Source organism: Cherax quadricarinatus, chromosome 3 (genome assembly GCF_038502225.1).
Source record: "Cherax quadricarinatus isolate ZL_2023a chromosome 3, ASM3850222v1, whole genome shotgun sequence".
Taxonomy (NCBI): domain Eukaryota; kingdom Metazoa; phylum Arthropoda; class Malacostraca; order Decapoda; family Parastacidae; genus Cherax; species Cherax quadricarinatus.
In genome coordinates, this window is record NC_091294.1 from 76388457 (window position 1) to 76406542 (window position 18086).

Consider the following 18086-nt stretch of genomic DNA (forward strand, 5'->3'; position numbering starts at 1 on the left):
GTACTAGTGACAGTAGTAGCAGTAATAGTGACAGTAGCAGCAGTACTAGTGTCAGTAGCAGCAGTACTAGTGACAGTAGCAGCAGTACTAGTGACAGTAGCAGCAGTACTAGTGTCAGTAGTAGCAGTACTAGTGTCAGTAGTAGCAGTACTAGTGCCAGTAGCAGCAGTACTAGTGTCAGTAGCAGCAGTACTAGTGTCAGTAGTAGCAGTACTAGTGTCAGTAGTAGCAGTACTAGTGTCAGTAGCAGCAGTACTAGTGTCAGTAGCAGCAGTACTAGTGACAGTAGCAGCAGTACTAGTGTCAGTAGCAGAAGTACTAGTGACAGTAGCAGCAGTACTAGTAACAGTAGCAGCAGTACTAGTGACAGTAGCAGCAGTACTAGTGACAGTAGCAGCAGTACTAGTGACAGTAGCAGCAGTACTAGTGTCAGTAGCAGCAGTACTAGTGACCGCAGCAGCAGTACTAGTGACAGTAGCAGCCGCAGTACTAGTATCAGTAGCAGCAGCAGTACTAGTGACAGTAGCAGCAGCGGTGCTAGTGACAGTAGCAGCAGCAATACTAATGACAGTAGCAGCAGCAGTACTAGTGACAGTAGCAGCAGCAGTATTCTACCTGTGTTGGAACGTACCCTCCCCAGGCAGTGTAGGAACGTACCCTCCCCAGGCAGTGTAGGAACGTACCCTCCCCAGGCAGTGTAGGAGCGTACCTTCCCCAGGCAGTGTAGGAACGTACCTTCCCCAGGCAGTGTAGGAACGTACCTTCCCCAAGCAGTGTAGGAACGTACCTTCCCCAGGCAGTGTAGGAACGTACCTTCCCCAGGCAGTGTAGGAACGTACCTTCCCCAGGCAGTGTAGGAACGTACCTTCCCCAGGCAGTGTAGGAACGTACCTTCCACAGGCAGTGTAGGAACGTACCTTCCCCAGGCAGTGTAGGAACGCACCTTCCCCAGGCAGTGTATGAACGTACCTTCCCCAGACAGTGTAGGAACGTACCTTCCCCAGGCAGTGTAGGAACGTACCTTCCCCAGGCAGTGTAGGAACGTACCTTCCCCAGGCAGTGTAGGAACGTACCTTCCCCAGGCAGTGTAGGAACGTACCTTCCCCAGGCAGTGTAGGAACGTACCTTCCCCAGGCACTGTAGGAACGTACCTTCCCCAGGCAGTGTAGGAACGTACCTTCCCCAGGCAGTGTAGGAACGTACCTTCCCTAGGCAGTGTAGGAACGTACCTTCCCCAGGCAGTGTAGGAACCTTCCCCAGGCAGTGTAGGAACGTACCTTCCCCAGGCAGTGTAGGAACGTATCTTCCCCAGGCAGTGTAGGAACGTACCTTCCCCAGGCAGTGTAGGAACGTACCTTCCCCAGGCAGTGTAGGAACGTACCTTCCCCAGGCAGTGTAGGAACGTACCTTCCCCAGGCAGTGTAGGAACGTACCTTCCCCAGGCAGTGTAGGAACGTACCTTCCCCAGGCAGTGTAGGAACGTACCTTCCCCAGGCAGTGTAGGAACGTACCTTCCCCAGGCAGTGTAGGAACGTACCTTCCCCTGGCAATGTAGGAACGTATCTTCCCCAGGCAGTGTAGGAACGTACCTTCCCCAGGCAGTGTAGGAACGTACCTTCCCTAGGCAGTGTAGGAACGTACCTTCCCCAGGCAGTGTAGGAACGTACCTTCCCCAGGCAGTGTAGGAACGTACCTTCCCCAGGCAGTGTAGGAACGTACCTTCCCCAGGCAGTGTAGGAACGTACCTTCCCCAGGCAGTGTAGGAACGTACCTTCCCTAGGCAGAGGAAGAGAACGTAATCACATGGGTGACGCTCCGAACCGACCTCCTTCAACGCCGCTGCGATCCTCTTATACATCATCTGGTGAAGAATACTGGTGATAGTAATAGTAATAATAATTAATAATAATAATAATAATAATAATAATAATAATAATAATAATAATAATAATAATAGTGTTGTATCTGGAAAGATAGATAGTTACCTGGAAAGGAAGACAGGTACCTGGAAAGATAGACAGGTACCTGGAAAGCAAGATAGGTACCTGGAAAGTAAGACTGGTATCTGGAAAGACAGACAGGTACCTTAAGAATAAGACTGGTATCTGGAAAGACAGACAGGTACCTTAAGAGTAAGACTGGTATCTGGAAAGACAGACAGGTACCTAGAAAGTAAGATAGGTACCTGGAAAGCAAGACTGGTATCTGGAAAGGCAGACAAGTACCTAGAAAGTATGACAGGTACATCTATAGTGAGACAAGTACATCTATAGTTAGATAGGTACATATATACTGAGACACTGTAAATAGGTTTCAGGGTAGTAAGGTCAAATCCTGGATAAAGAAATACGTACCTGAATAGTGGGATAGGTACCTGCATAGCATGACAGGTAAGTAGAGAGCATGACAGGTACCTGCATAGCATGACAGGTAAGTAGAGAGCATGACAGGTACCTGCATAGCATGACAGGTAAGCAGAGAGCATGACAGGTACCTGCATAGCATGACAGGTAAGTAGATAGCATAACAGGTACCTGGATAGTCAGATACTGGTAGTGCAGAATAGTCTTGATGCTGGAACGTACAAGTGGTTGCTCTGGATTACCCTCGGGCAACATTGGTAATACAATATACACACGGAAGTCCTCACCAGCCCGGATCTTGCTCACCTGGGATAGAGTACAAAGAAGTACATGAAATTTCACGAGAGTACATGATACGAACAGGAAATGTACTCTGTTTTCAATAATTATTAATTGTCGGTTTTAACACAAGACGTAAATATCCCAGCGATCAATAATTACCAATGTCCCGAAGATAATTAAGTAATTACTCTCACGAGCAAAATGATTATTAAATAATTTAACAAACTAAAAAAAAACGAGTTCCTGGGCCTCGACGAACTATATTCAATTTTTTTTTAATAATCTAAATGAGAACGTAGCCGCTATAGGGACTATTTAATTCATCAATCCAAACTATTGTTGTACCAGAGATGTGGAAGATGATTAATTCCTATATTTAAGTCAGGTGATAATTGCATCAGATTACCGTCCAATAAACCTTACGTCTATGGCAGCCAAACTGTTAGAATCAATTATAACCGAGATTATTAGAAGTTACCTTGATGAATATAATTTATTCGATAATTTGACTTGATAAGGTCACTGTGTGGGCGAAACGTTGTCAATAATGACATTATACTGTGTTTATATTTCTAGTAATGTTTGTAAAGCTGAGTGATCTCCAGTGGTACAATGTTACCACACACTGGGTGATCTCCAGTGGTACAATGTTACCACACACTGGGTGATCTCCAGTGGTACAATGTTACCACACACTGGGTGATCTCCAGTGGTACAATGTTACCACACACTGAGTGATCTCCAGTGGTACAATGTTACCACACACTGGGTGATCTCCAGTGGTACAATGTTACCACACACTGGGTGATCTCCAGTGGTACAATGTTACCACACACTGGGTGATCTCCAGTGGTACAATATTACCACACACTGAGTGATCTCCAGTGGTACAATGTTACCACACACTGAGTGATCTCCAGTGGTACAATGTTACCACACACTGGGTGATCTCCAGTGGTACAATGTTACCACACACTGGGTGATCTCCAGTGGTACAATGTTACCACACACTGGGTGATCTCCAGTGGTACAATGTTACCACACACTGGGTGATCTCCAGTGGTACAATGTTACCACACACTGAGTGATCTCCAGTGGTACAATGTTACCACACACTGGGTGATCTCCAGTGGTACAATGTTACCACACACTGGGTGATCTCCAGTGGTACAATGTTACCACACACTGGGTGATCTCCAGTGGTACAATATTACCACACACTGAGTGATCTCCAGTGGTACAATGTTACCACACACTGAGTGATCTCCAGTGGTACAATGTTACCACACACTGAGTGATCTCCAGTGGTACAATGTTACCACACACTGGGTGATCTCCAGTGGTACAACGTTACTTACCACACACTGAGTGATCTCCAGTGGTACAATGTTACCACACACTGAGTGATCTCCAGTGGTACAATATTACCACACACTGAGTGATCTCCAGTGGTACAATGTTACCACACACTGAGTGATCTCCAGTGGTACAATGTTACCACACACTGAGTGATCTCCAGTGGTACAATGTTACCACACACTGGGTGATCTCCAGTGGTACAATGTTACCACACACTGAGTAATCTCCAGTGGTACAACGTTACTTACCACACGCTGAGTGATCTCCAGTGGTACGTTACTTACCACACACTGAGTGATCTCCAGTGGTACAACGTTACCACACACTGAGTGATCTCCAGTGGTACGTTACTTACCACACGCTGAGTGATCTCCAGTGGTACGTTACTTACCACACACTGAGTGATCTCCAGTGGTACAACGTTACCACACACTGAGTGATCTCCAGTGGTACAACGTTACTTACCACACGCTGAGTGATCTCCAGTGGTACAACGTTACTTACCACACGCTGAATGATCTCCAGTGGTACAACGTTACCACGCACTGAGTGATCTCCAGTGGTACAACGTTACTTACCACACGCTGAGTGATCTCCAGTGGTACAACGTTACTTACCACACGCTGAGTGATCTCCAGTGGTACAACGTTACTTGCACAGGCGTGCTGGTCCTCCTCCCAGGCCTTCGACGATCCCACGAAGAACTGTAAGTTGTTACACTTTATATCTCAGTCTGTGTAGGCTGTGTCAATTTGTGCATCAGTCTAGGTCTAGACCTAGCCTAGACCTAGACACAGACCTAGGCCTAGGGATAAAGTTATGTGTCAGAGGTGAGTGTGTGTGTGTGTGTGTGTGTGTCGGTCTTCTCTGTTGGTACAAATTTGAACATCTGTGTCGCACTCCCTTTAATAAAACACACACACGAAAATACACAGTTAAAAGAGCGAATAAAACAAAACACTAGAAAACAGAGAGAGAGAGAGAGAGAGAGAGAGAGAGAGAGAGAGAGAGAGAGAGAGAGAGAGAGAGAGAGAGAATGTGGGGGTTGCTAATCATCCACATGCTTCTGGATGAACATATTCCAAGTATCATCAGACTCGCAGGTGTTGAAGTTGATGTGACATCAGGTGACAAATTTTCAGTGACTTGTAAAGCATTGAAGGGTAAAAATAAGGTCCAATTAGATTGATCTTCACAATAGTAATGACACGAGAAAGGATCTTACAACAGAAAGGATGACTAAGATAGACAGAGGGTGTGCCTCGACTTGGACAAAACAAGAAAGATATTAAAGTCCACACACCTGTTAATATATGTCCACTAACCATTATTACATTCCATATCACACTAGTCTTCCCATACCCACAATCCTCACCCCATCTTTCCAGTTCAAGGATCCTCCTCACACCTGCCTCTCGCTCCAACCCCTTCCCCTTAAGGCCCTATGTTACCTGTACCTCAACCTCCTCATCCACCACATCTGCATCCAAGATTCTGAACCCCTTCAGTACAAAAAACCCACCACCCCAACCTAATCTCCAACCACTCCAGGATTCAAGAACCCATAAACTGGAACACTGTAATGCTATGGAAGCTGGATGGAATAACAAATATGAATGATGAATGGAAAAAACGAATAATGGAGGCATCCCAAGACATAACACAGAGACAAGGCTTATGGAGATAATAACAGATGTGATCTTCCAGGCTGAACATCAGATTATGAGAAACGACAGAGAGAACAAGAGGTGGAGTTGTAGCACTGCTCCTCAGAAACCAGAGGAATGGACAGAGGGAAAGTAGACGACTAAAAAGTAGGAACACTGCAGACGGGTTCCAAGGTCGTGATAACAGTGATGCACAACCCTCCACTGAAAAGCAAGAGTGCGCCAACAGGGCAATAGTGGATACCATAGATAAGGTGGCCTGATGGGCTCTCGTTAACCGGGCAAATCTGCTGGTCATAAAGGACTTTAACAACAAGGAGACTGACTGGGAGAACCTGGAGCCACACAAGGGACCAGAAATATGGAGGACTAAGATGCTGGAGGCTGTATTAGAAAACTTAATGCACCAACATGTTAGTGACACAACCAGAGAGAGAGAGAGAAGAGGATGAACCAACAAGGCTGGACCTTGGCACACTACTGCTAGTGAGTAAAACAAAATACATAAACATTTACAAACAGGGAGGCTCCATGACACCTCCTCCCCTCTTCTGCCGGTCTGTCTACCAGCAGGCACAAAACACTATACAGTAATGTCCCAAAACTTAAACGCGCCTCTGGACACTAGGGTCTTACGGGTAAACATGAGAACACTTCAACACAAATAAAATAACCTATGGTATAAACTTACAAAAAAAAAGAACAACCCCCCCCCTACTTAAACCAAAGCCAAACCATGACGACTTCTCCCAGCCGCCTCTTCTCGTACTGCCCCACAAACACCTCACCCGCTCCTGTCTCCTGGCCACTCTGCCTGACCAGGAATAATAGGCGTCCGGTTTCAGAACAGATTCTGGAAAATGACATTACATATGGAGCGTTTATCATAGAGCATTTTTACTGCAGCACACTGCTTATGGGTCCTGAGAGTGGGGACAGATGCTGTGTGTGCCGCTAGCAACAATCATCAACAAATCTATTCAAACAAGGTAACTACCAGAGGCGTGGAAGACAGCAAATGTAACCCCAATTTTTAAGTAAGAAGACAGACAAGCAGCACTGAAAAGTATTGTACCGACATGTATAGTATGGAGAGGATTATCAAGAGAAGAAGGGAATCAACCTGACGACACTGGAGGGAATGAGGGATAGGGGAGACATGATAACGACATATAAAATGCTGAGAGGAACTGACAAGGTGGATAGGGACAATGTTTCTGAGATGTGACACTGCAACAAGGGGTCACAACTGGAAGTTGAAAACTTAGATGAGTCATAGGGATGTTAGGAAGTATTTCTTTAGCCTTAGAGTTGTCAAGAAGTGGAACAACCTGGGGAGTGATGTAGTGGAGACAGGATCCATACATAGCTTAAAGAAGAGGTATGATAAAGCTGATGAAGCAGGAAGAGTGACCTAGTAGCGACCAGTGAAGAGGCGGGCCAGGAGCTATGATTTGACCCCAGCAACAACAATCAGGTGAGCAATTAGGCGAGTACACACACATACACACACACATACACACACACACACACACACACACACACACACACACGCACACACACACACACACACACACATACACACACACACACACATACACACACCAGGAGCTGAGTCTCGACCCCTGCAACCACAATTAGGTGAGTACAATTAGGTGAGTACACAAACACACACACACACACACACACATACACACACACACACACACACACACACACACACACACACACACACGCACACACACACACACACACACACATACACACACCAGGAGCTGAGTCTCGACCCCTGCAACCACAATTAGGTGAGTACAATTAGGTGAGTACACACACACACACACACACACACACACACACACACACACACACACACACACACACACACACACACACACTAACCACAATCTTCAACACATCCCTTGAAACTGGGCAACTACCTGAGGTATGGAAGACGGCAAATGTAGTCCCTAATTTTAAGAAAGGAGAGAAACGAGGCACTAAACTACAGACCAGTGTAACTGACGTGCATAGTATGCAAAGTCATGGAGAAGATTATCAGGAGAGTGGTAGAGCACCTTGAACGGAACAAAAGTATAAATGCCAACCAGCACGGATTCATGGAAGGCAAATCCTGTGTCACTAATCTTCTGGAGTTTTATGATAAAATAACAGAAGTAAGACACGAGAGAGAGGGATGGATTGATTGCATTTTCCTGGATTGCAGGAAGGTCTTCGACACAGTTCCTCACAAGAGAATAGTGCAGAAACTAGAGGATCAGGCGCATATAACAAGAAGGGCACTGAAATGGATCAGAGAATACCTGACAGGGAGGCAACAACGAGTCATGGTACGTGATGAGGTATCACAATGGGCACCTGTGACGAGCGGGGTCCCACAGGGGTCAGTCCTAGGACCAGTGCTATTTTTGGTATATGTGAATGACATGATGGAAGGGATAGACACAGAAGTGTCCCTGTTCGCAGATGATGTGAAGTTAATGAGGAGAATGAAATCAGATGAGGATCAGGCAGGACTTCAAAGAGACCTGGACAGACTGGACACCTGGTCCAGCAACTGGCTTCTTGAATTTAACCCCGCCAAATGCAAAGTCATGAAGATCGGAGAAAGGCAAAGAAGACCACAGACGGAGTATAAGCTGGGTGGCCAAAGACTACAGACCTCGCTCAAGGAGAAAGATCTTGGGGTGAGTATAACACCGAGCATGTCTCCGGAAGCACACATCAACCAGATAACTGCTGCAGCATATGGGCGCCTGGCAAACCTGAGAAGAAGGTTCCGATACCTTAGTAAGGAAACAAGGGGTCACAATTGGAATTTGAAGACCCAGATGAGTCACAGGGATGTTAGGAAGTATTTCTTCAGTCATATAGCAGTCAGGAAGTGAAATAACCTAACAAGTGAGGCAGTGGAGGCAGGAACCATACTTAGCTTTAAGATGAGGTATGATGAAGCTCATAGAGCAGGGAGAGAGAGAGAGGAGCTAGAGGCACTCAGTGAAGAGGCGGGGCCAGGAGCCGAGTCTCAACCCCTGCAACCACAATCAGGTGAGTACACTCACCTGATTTTCAATATAAATGAATTTTTGTGCTCTTCTGATGAGACGAACTACAGCTCTATGGATGCTTGCATCAATCACACGCCCACCTGTGGTGTCAAGCACGCCCACACGCCCACTGCTGAACATGGCAGAATTGCCATCGATTGACCGCACCACCTGTGGAACGAATTGGTCATCAGTAGCCAGCAGGGAGAGATATTAAGAGAGTGAGTACCTGCACTCTGACTCGTGATCATTCAGGTACAAGCACCTGAATGGTTACCAGTCAGAGCAAGCACCTGAATGGTCACCTGTCAGAGCAAGCACCTGAATGGTCACCAGTTAGAGCAAGCATCTGAATGGTCACCAGTTAGAGCAAGCATCTGAATGGTCACCAGTCAGAGAAAGCACCTGAATGGTCACCAGTCAGAGGAAGCACCTGAATGGTCACCAGTCAGAGCAAGCACCTGAATGGTCACCTGTCAGAGCAAGCACCTGAATGGTCACCAGTTAGAGCAAGCATCTGAATGGTCACCAGTTAGAGCAAGCATCTCAATGGTAACCAGTCAGAGCAAGCATCTGACTGGTCACCAGTCAGAGCAAGCATCTGACTGGTCACCAGTCAGAGAAAGCACCTGAATGGTCACCAGTCAGAGGAAGCACCTGAATGGTCACCAGTCAGAGTAAGCATCTGAATGGTCACCAGTCAGAGGAAGCACCTGAATGGTCACCAGTCAGAGTAAGCATATGAATGGTCGCCAGTCAAATCAAGCACCTGAATGGTCACCAGTCAGAGTAAGCATCTGAATGGTCACCAGTCAGAGCAAGCATCTGACTGGTCACCAGTCAGAGCAAGCATCTGACTGGTCACCAGTCAGAGCAAGCACCTGAATGGTCACCAGTTAGAGTAAGCATCTGAATGGTCACCAGTCAGAGGAAGCACCTGAATGGTCACCAGTCAGAGCAAGCATCTGCCTGGTTAGCAGTCAGAGCAAGCATCTGACTGGTCACCAGTCAGAGCAAGCATCTGACTGGTTACCAGTCAGAGCAAGCACCTGACTGGTCACCAGTCAGAGTAAGCATCTGAATGGTCACCAGTCAGATCAAGCACCTGAATGGTCACCAGTCAGAGTAAGCACCTGAATGGTCACCAGTCAGAGCAAGCATCTGCATGGTTATCAGTCAGAGCAAGCATCTGACTGGTCACCAGTCAGAGCAAGCATCTGACTGGTTACCAGTCAGAGCAAGCACCTGACTGGTCACCAGTCAGGGCAAGCATCTGACTGGTTACCAGTCAGAGCAAGCACCTGACTGGTCACCAGTCAGAGCAAGCATCTGACTGGTTACCAGTCAAAGCAAGCATCTGACTGGTTACCAGTCAGAGCAAGCATCTGACTGGCCACCAGTCAGAGCAAGCATCTGACTGGTTACCAGTCAGAGCAAGCATCTGACTGGTCACCAGTCAGAGAAAGCACCTGAATGGTCACCAGTCAGAGGAAGCACCTGAATGGTCACCAGTCAGAGTAAGCATCTGACTGGTTTCTAGTCAGAGCAAGCATCTGACTGGTTACCAGTCAGAGCAAGCATCTGACTGGTCACCAGTCAGAGTAAGCATCTGAATGGTCACCAGTCAGAGCAAGCATCTGACTGGTCACCAGTCAGAGCAAGCATCTGACTGGTTACCAGTCAGAGCAAGCATCTGACTGGTCACCAGTCAGAGAAAGCACCTGAATGGTCACCAGTCAGAGGAAGCACCTGAATGGTCACCAGTCAGAGTAAGCATCTGAATGGTCACTAGTCAGAGGAAGCACCTGAATAGTCACCAGTCAGAGTAAGCATCTGAATGGTCACCAGTCAGATCAAGCATCTGACTGGTTACCAGTCAGAGCAAGCACCTGACTGGTCACCAGTCAGAGCAAGCATCTGACTGGTTACCAGTCAAAGCAAGCATCTGACTGGTTACCAGTCAGAGCAAGCTTCTGACTGGTTACCAGTCAAAGCAAGCATCTGACTGGTTACCAGTCAGAGCAAGCTTCTGACTGGCCACCAGTCAGAGCAAGCATCTGACTGGTTACCAGTCAGAGCAAGCATCTGACTGGTTACCAGTCAGAGAAAGCACCTGAATGGTCACCAGTCAGAGCAAGCATCTGACTGGTCACCAGTCAGAGCAAGCATCTGACTGGTTACCAGTCAGCGCAAGCATCTGACTGGTCACCAGTCAGAGAAAGCACCTGAATGGTCACCAGTCAGAGGAAGCACCTGAATGGTCACCAGTCAGAGTAAGCATCTGAATGGTCACTAGTCAGAGGAAGCACCTGAATAGTCACCAGTCAGAGTAAGCATCTGAATGGTCACCAGTCAGATCAAGCACCTGAATGGTCACCAGTCAGAGTAAGCATCTGAATGGTCACCAGTCAGAGCAAGCATCTGACTGGTCACCAGTCAGAGCAAGCATCTGACTGGTTACCAGTCAGAGCAAGCAGCTGACTGGTCACCAGTCAGAGCAAGTACCTGAATGGTCACCAGTCAGAGTAAGCATCTGAATGGTCACCAGTCAGAGGAAGCATCTGACTGGTTACCAGTCAGAGCAAGCATCTGACTGGTTACCAGTCAGAGCAAGTATCTGACTGGTTACCAGTCAGAGCAAGCATCTGACTGATCACCAGTCAGAGCAAGCATCTGACTGGTTACTAGTCAGAGCAAGCATCAGACTGGTTACCAGTCAGAGCAAGCATCTGACTGGTCACCAGTCAGAGAAAGCATCTGGCTGGTTACCAGTCAGAGCAAGCATCTGACTGGTTACCAGTCAGAGCAAGCATCTGACTGGTCACCAGTCAGAGCAAGCATCTGACTGGTCACCAGTCAGAGCAAGCATCTGACTGGTCACCAGTCAGAGTAAGCATCTGAATGGTCACCAGTCAGATCAAGCACCTGAATGGTCACCAGTCAGAGTAAGCATCTGAATGGTCACCAGTCAGAGTAAGCATCTGAATGGTCACCAGTCAGGGCAAGCATCTGACTGGTCACCAGTCAGAGCAAACATCTGACTGGTTACCAGTCAGAGCAAGCATCTGACTGGTCACCAGTCAGAGCAAGCACCTAAATGGTCACCAGTCAGAGTAAGCATCTGAATGGTCACCAGTCAGAGGAAGCACCTGAATGGTCAACAGTCAGAGTAAGCATCTGAATGGTAACCAGTCAGATCAAGCACCTGAATGGTCACCAGTCAGAGTAAGCATCTGAATGGTCACCAGTCAGAGTAAGCATCTGACTGGTCACCAGTCAGAGCAAGCACCTGAATGGTCACCAGTCAGAGGAAGCACCTGAATGGTCACCAGTCAGAGCAAGCATCTGACTGGTCACCAGTCAGAGCAAGCACCTGAATGGTCACCAGTCAGCGCAAGCATCTGACTGGTTACTAGTCAGAGCAAGCATCTGACTGGTTACCAGTCAGAGCAAGCATCAGACTGGTCGCCAGTCAGAGCAAGCATCTGACTGGTTACCAGTCAGAGCAAGCATCTGACTGGTTACCAGTCAGAGCAAGCATCTGACTGGTCACCAGTCAGAGCAAGCATCTGACTGGTCACCAGTCAGAGCAAGCATCTGACTGGTTACCAGTCAGAGCAAGCATCTGACTGGTCACCAGTCAGAGAAAGCACCTGAATGGTCACCAGTCAGAGGAAGCACCTGAATGGTCACCAGTCAGAGTAAGCATCTGAATGGTCACCAGTCAGAGGTAGCACCTGAATAGTCACCAGTCAGAGTAAGCATCTGAATGGTCACCAGTCAGATCAAGCACCTGAATGGTCACCAGTCAGAGTAAGCATCTGAATGGTCACCAGTCAGAGCAAGCATCTGACTGGTCACCAGTCAGAGCAAGCATCTGACTGGTCACCAGTCAGAGCAAGCAGCTGACTGGTCACCAGTCAGAGCAAGCACCTGAATGGTCACCAGTCAGAGTAAGCATCTGAATGGTCACCAGTCAGAGCAAGCACCTGAATGGTCACCAGTCAGAGTAAGCATCTGAATGGTCACCAGTCAGAGGAAGCACCTGAATGGTCACCAGTCAGAGGAAGCATCTGACTGGTTACCAGTCAGAGCAAGCATCTGACTGGTTACCAGTCAGAGCAAGCATCTGACTGGTCACCAGTCAGAGCAAGCATCTGACTGGTTACTAGTCAGAGCAAGCATCTGACTGGTTACCAGTCAGAGCAAGCATCTGACTGGTCACCAGTCAGAGCAAGCATCTGACTGGTTACCAGTCAGAGCAAGCATCTGACTGGTTACCAGTCAGAGCAAGCATCTGACTGGTCACCAGTCAGAGCAAGCATCTGACTGGCTACCAGTCAGAGCAAGCATCTGACTGGTCACCAGTCAGAGAAAGCACCTGAATGGTCACCAGCCAGAGGAAGCACCTGAATGGTCACCAGTCAGAGTAAGCATCTGAATGGTCACCAGTCAGAGGAAGTACCTGAATGGTCACCAGTCAGAGTAAGCATCTGAATGGTCACCAGTCAGATCAAGCACCTGAATGGTCACCAGTCAGAGTAAGCTTCTGAATGGTCACCAGTCAGAGTAAGCATCTGAATGGTCACCAGTCAGAGCAAGCACCTGACTGGTCACCAGTCAGAGCAAACATCTGACTGGTTACCAGTCAGAGCAAGCATCTGACTGGTCACCAGTCAGAGCAAGCACCTGAATGGTCACCAGTCAGAGTAAGCATCTGAATGGTCACCAGTCAGAGGAAGCACCTGAATGGTCACCAGTCAGAGTAAGCATCTGAATGGTCACCAGTCAGATCAAGCACCTGAATGGTTACCAGTCAGAGCAAGCATCTGACTGGTTACCAGTCAGAGCAAGCATCTGACTGGCTACCAGTCAGAGCAAGCATCTGACTGGTTACCAGTCAGAGGAAGCACCTGACTGGTCACCAGTCAGAGCAAACATCTGACTGGTTACTAGTCAGAGCAAACATCTGACTGGTTACCAGTCAGAGCAAGCATCTGACTGGTCACCAGTCAGAGCAAGCACCTGAATTATAAAAAAGGATTATTTGGTGTTCTGGTAGCGGGGAGTAAATGATATGTCTTCGGAGGCTTCTTTGTTTATTGAAAATGTTGTGGTGGGTACACAGGCTTGTGTGTTGTGCCCATGGCCCGGGAGGGCCATCCCACGAGAGAGAGCTAGGAGTAGGCCTTGTGTCTTCCTGCTAGGCCACTGTGTGTGTGAGAGCGTGGCAAGGGCCGGCAGGCTGGCGTGCCCACCGAGAGGCCTGGCTACAGAGGGCAGCATCTTAGTGCCGCGAAATATGAACTAAGCTGACAGACAGCATAGGCTGTTTGTGCAGACAGTACAGGCTGTCTACCGTGTGTCGTCCCGACGTGACGATACTGGTGGTAAAAGGAACTCGGTCTCTCTCTCGTAGGAACAGGGCACCGAACACAAAATAAAAACATATATATACATATGGACATGGAAAAAAAACTTCCTACAGGGAGAGAAGAAAAAACATGTTGGGTGTGCTAAACATCGTGGTCATAGGCAGTGAGCGTCGATGGGCATCACTGCACGCCTTCCTGTGTCTGGACAGATACTGCAACACAGGAGACATCGCTGCGGCTGAGCTGTGACGTAACAGGTTACGGTCTCCTCTGGAACGGTGAAGCAGACATCGTAGGAGTCGCTGCAGGTTTCACTCAACCTGGGGCACGACATGCTGGTGCCCTCGAGTGAGGCGTCGACAAAACTCGGCAACTGGGCAGGACTTCTGGCAAGCGACTCAGGAGGACACTTCTCGACTGGTACTGTCGCTGGGCTGTCACTGCCGGCGAGCGTGGAGCGAGTTGTAGAGAGAGTCGTGGCAGAGACAACTGGGTGAAACATCTGGGAGTCGTAACATCATACACCAGACTGCAGTGAGAGAGCTACCAGTCAAAGTGACATCTTCTTTGTGCAGGCTGCTCACTGAAGCTTGTGACACGAGGCTGACACAGCGTGACTTGGCGAGTATCATTCTCTCGGCAGTTGGAGTTATAGCAGAGGTTAGTCTAAGCATCCCCAGACTTGTTTCTCTACATATAACTACACTCTGACGGTCTGGAGGTGAAGTGAAGCAAATCTCGATGGGAATCGTAGCAGGTACAAGAGGGCTCGGTCACTCAGGGCTGTCTTGACATCAGCTGTCATATGCACTGGTCACATCAGGTGACTTAGCACAGTGGTGCTACTCAGGTCTGGCTCAGACCTCACTGGACACACGGAAACTTTAAACACACCCGCGGTACATGTGGTACAACATGGCTTAAACTAGCAAATGATGCTTTTCTGTGCATAAAACTGACACTAAGACATACTAAAATGTGAGAACACTGACTGAGAGGAATTAACACACGGCATATATCTTCTCTTAGTCTTCTCGACAATATTTTAATAATTACTGAACACTCGATGGTGACATCATGTGATGTCAGGCGTGATGACATCAGCAGCACTGTGACGTCAGCAGACATCTCAAGGTGACTTCAGGCAGACATCATGAGGTGACGTCAGCAGACATCGTGACGTCATGAAGTCGGCCAGCATCGTGGGTGACGTCGATGTGATGCGGGCAGCAGACCACAGCATTAGGCCTGGGACATCTGGTAACTCACGTGGCTGGTAGATCCACGTGACATCGCCCACACCCACATGGCGTCGTGATCTACATGGCATGCTGATCCACGTAGCTTCGAGTGGCCTCGGGCACTTGGATACACAGTTCTGGCAATGAATTCACACGGAAAACAGCAGAAAACACAGCAGAGGGAGTGGGCAGTGGTGAGTGGTGTATGGTAGTGTGGTGGCGAGGAGCGTGGGTGAGTGTATGGCGAGGGAGCATCTGGCCATTCCTCCTCCTCCCACCCACAAACAGAGGGAAACACACTGGACGCAGAAATCACCACGAAACTCACCTCTGGCTTGCTGAAACAACTGTGCTGAGCTGAACAACAACAGCAACATGCAAGTGACGCTGAACACATGACTTGGGAAACAGCATGGGACGCGGAGAATTTCGGCAAATTTCGGCTTGGATCCTGCTTGTACTTGTGTCTGGATGCTCAAACGTGCAGACACGACATCAGGATAACTCGTTGAGAGACGGATGCTTGTTGTATGGGATGATGAAGTGAAGATGACTTCATCCCTCTTCCTTCCTCTCTCTGGGCAAACAACTGCTGCGACCACTGCTTTCCACCATTTATAAAAGGATTATTTGGCGTTCTGGTAGCGGGTGGTTAAATGATACGTCTTCGGAGGCTTCTTTGTTTATTGAAAATGTCGTGGAGGGTACACAGGCTTGTGTGTTGTGCCCATGGCCCGGGAGGGCCATCCCATGAGAGAGAGCTAGGAGTAGGCCTTGTGTCTTCCTGCTAGCCCGCTGTGTGTGAGAGCGTGGCAAGGGCCGGCAGGCTGGCGTGCCCACCGAGAGGCCTGGCTACAGAGGGCAGCATCTTAGTGCCGCGAAATATGAACTAAGCTGACAGACAGCATAGGCTGTCTGTGCAGACAGTACAGGCTGTCTGCAGAATGGTCACCAGTCAGAGTAAGCATCTGAATGGTCACCAGTCAGAGCAAGCACCTGAATGGTCACCAGTCAGAGGAAGCATCTGACTGGTCACCAGTCAGAGGAAGCATCTGACTGGTCACCAGTCAGAGCAAGCATCTGACTGGTCACCAGTCAGAGCAAGCATCTGAATGGTCACCAGTCAGAGCAAGCACCTGAATGGTCACCAGTCAGAGCAAGCACCTGAATAGTCACCAGTCAGAGCAAGCACCTAACTGGTCACCAGTCAGAGCAAGCACCTGAATGGTCACAAGTCAGAGCAAGCACCTGAATGGTCACAAGTCAGAGCAAGCATCTGAATGGTCACCAGTCAGAGCAAGCATCTGAATGGTCACAAGTCAGAGCAAGCATCTGAATGGTCACAAGTCAGAGCAAGCATCTGAATGGTCACCAGTCAGAGCAAGCACCTGAATGGTCACAAGTCAGAGCAAGCACCTGAATGGTCACAAGTCAGAGCAAGCATCTGAATGGTCACAATTATCACAATTTAACACAAATTATTACAGTTTAACCAAAATTATCCAGAGTTTGTTTACCATATCTCTGATAGATGGCAGGGTAGAAATTAATCAATCTATTAGTGGAATACTGTATGGGAATGATTGAAAGATATATGCAACACCTGCGTATTTTTATTACGCAGATATTTAGCCCACCTGTCGTCAGTCTATAGTTGATTGAGTTTGGGGGACTGATAACCTCATCTACTGCAGAGCTTAGAGCACCATAGAATCCAGTCAGAGCACCACAAATCCCAGTTAGGGCACCACACATCCCAGTCAGAGCACCACACATCCCAGTCAGAGCACCATACATCAAAGTTAGAGCACCACACATCCCAGTCAGAGCACCACACATCCCAGTCAGAGCACCATACATCCCAGTCAGAGCACCATACATCAAAGTTAGAGCACCACATATCTCAGATAGAGCACCACACATCCCAGTCAGAGCACCATACATCAAAGTTAGAGCACCACACATCCCAGTCAGAGCACCATACATCCCAGTCAGAGCACCATACATCAAAGTTAGAGCACCACATATCTCAGATAGAGCACCACACATCCCAGTCAGAGCACCATACATCAAAGTTAGAGCACCACACATCCCAGTCAGAGCGCCATACATCCCAGTCAGAGCACCATACATCAAAGTTAGAGCACCACACATCCCAGTTAGAGCACCACACATCCCAGTCAGAGCACCATACATCAAAGTTAGAGCACCACACATCCCAGTTAGAGCACCACACATCCCAGTTAGAGCACCACACATCCCAGTCAGAGCACCACACATCCCAGTCAGAGCACCATACATCTCAGTCAGAGCACCATACATCAAAGTTAGAGCACCACACATCCCAGTTAGAGCACCACACATCCCAGTCAGAGCACCATACATCAAAGTTAGAGCACCACACATCCCAGTTAGAGCACCACACATCCCAGTTAGAGCACCACACATCCCAATCAGAGCACCACACATCCCAGTCAGAGCACCATACATCCCAGTCAGAGCACCATACATCAAAGTTAGAGCACCACACATCCCAGTTAGAGCACCACACATCCCAGTTAGAGCACCACACATCCCAGTTAGAGCACCACACATCCCAGTCAGAGCACCATACATCAAAGTTAGAGCACCACACATCCCAGTTAGAGCACCACACATCCCAGTCAGAGCACCATACATCAAAGTTAGAGCACCACACATCCCAGTCAGAGCACCACACATCCCAGTCAGAGCA

The 18086-nt window shown here is 48.3% G+C and overlaps 1 protein-coding gene across 3 annotated transcripts in view; it reads right to left on the minus strand.

Moving 5' to 3' along the window:
• LOC128706628 (uncharacterized) overlaps window positions 1-18086 on the minus strand; it is a 41269-nt gene that overhangs the window by 20960 nt on the left and 2223 nt on the right. For all 3 annotated transcript variants that reach the window (XM_070092513.1, XM_070092511.1, XM_070092517.1), the window contains exons 2-5: window positions 8752-8907; window positions 4622-4708; window positions 2535-2669; window positions 1772-1861 (exon numbers count right to left, since the gene is read on the minus strand). In XM_070092513.1, the coding sequence (XP_069948614.1) occupies window positions 1772-1861; window positions 2535-2669; window positions 4622-4708; window positions 8752-8907 (468 nt within the window). The remainder of the gene's footprint in view (window positions 1-1771; window positions 1862-2534; window positions 2670-4621; window positions 4709-8751; window positions 8908-18086) is intronic.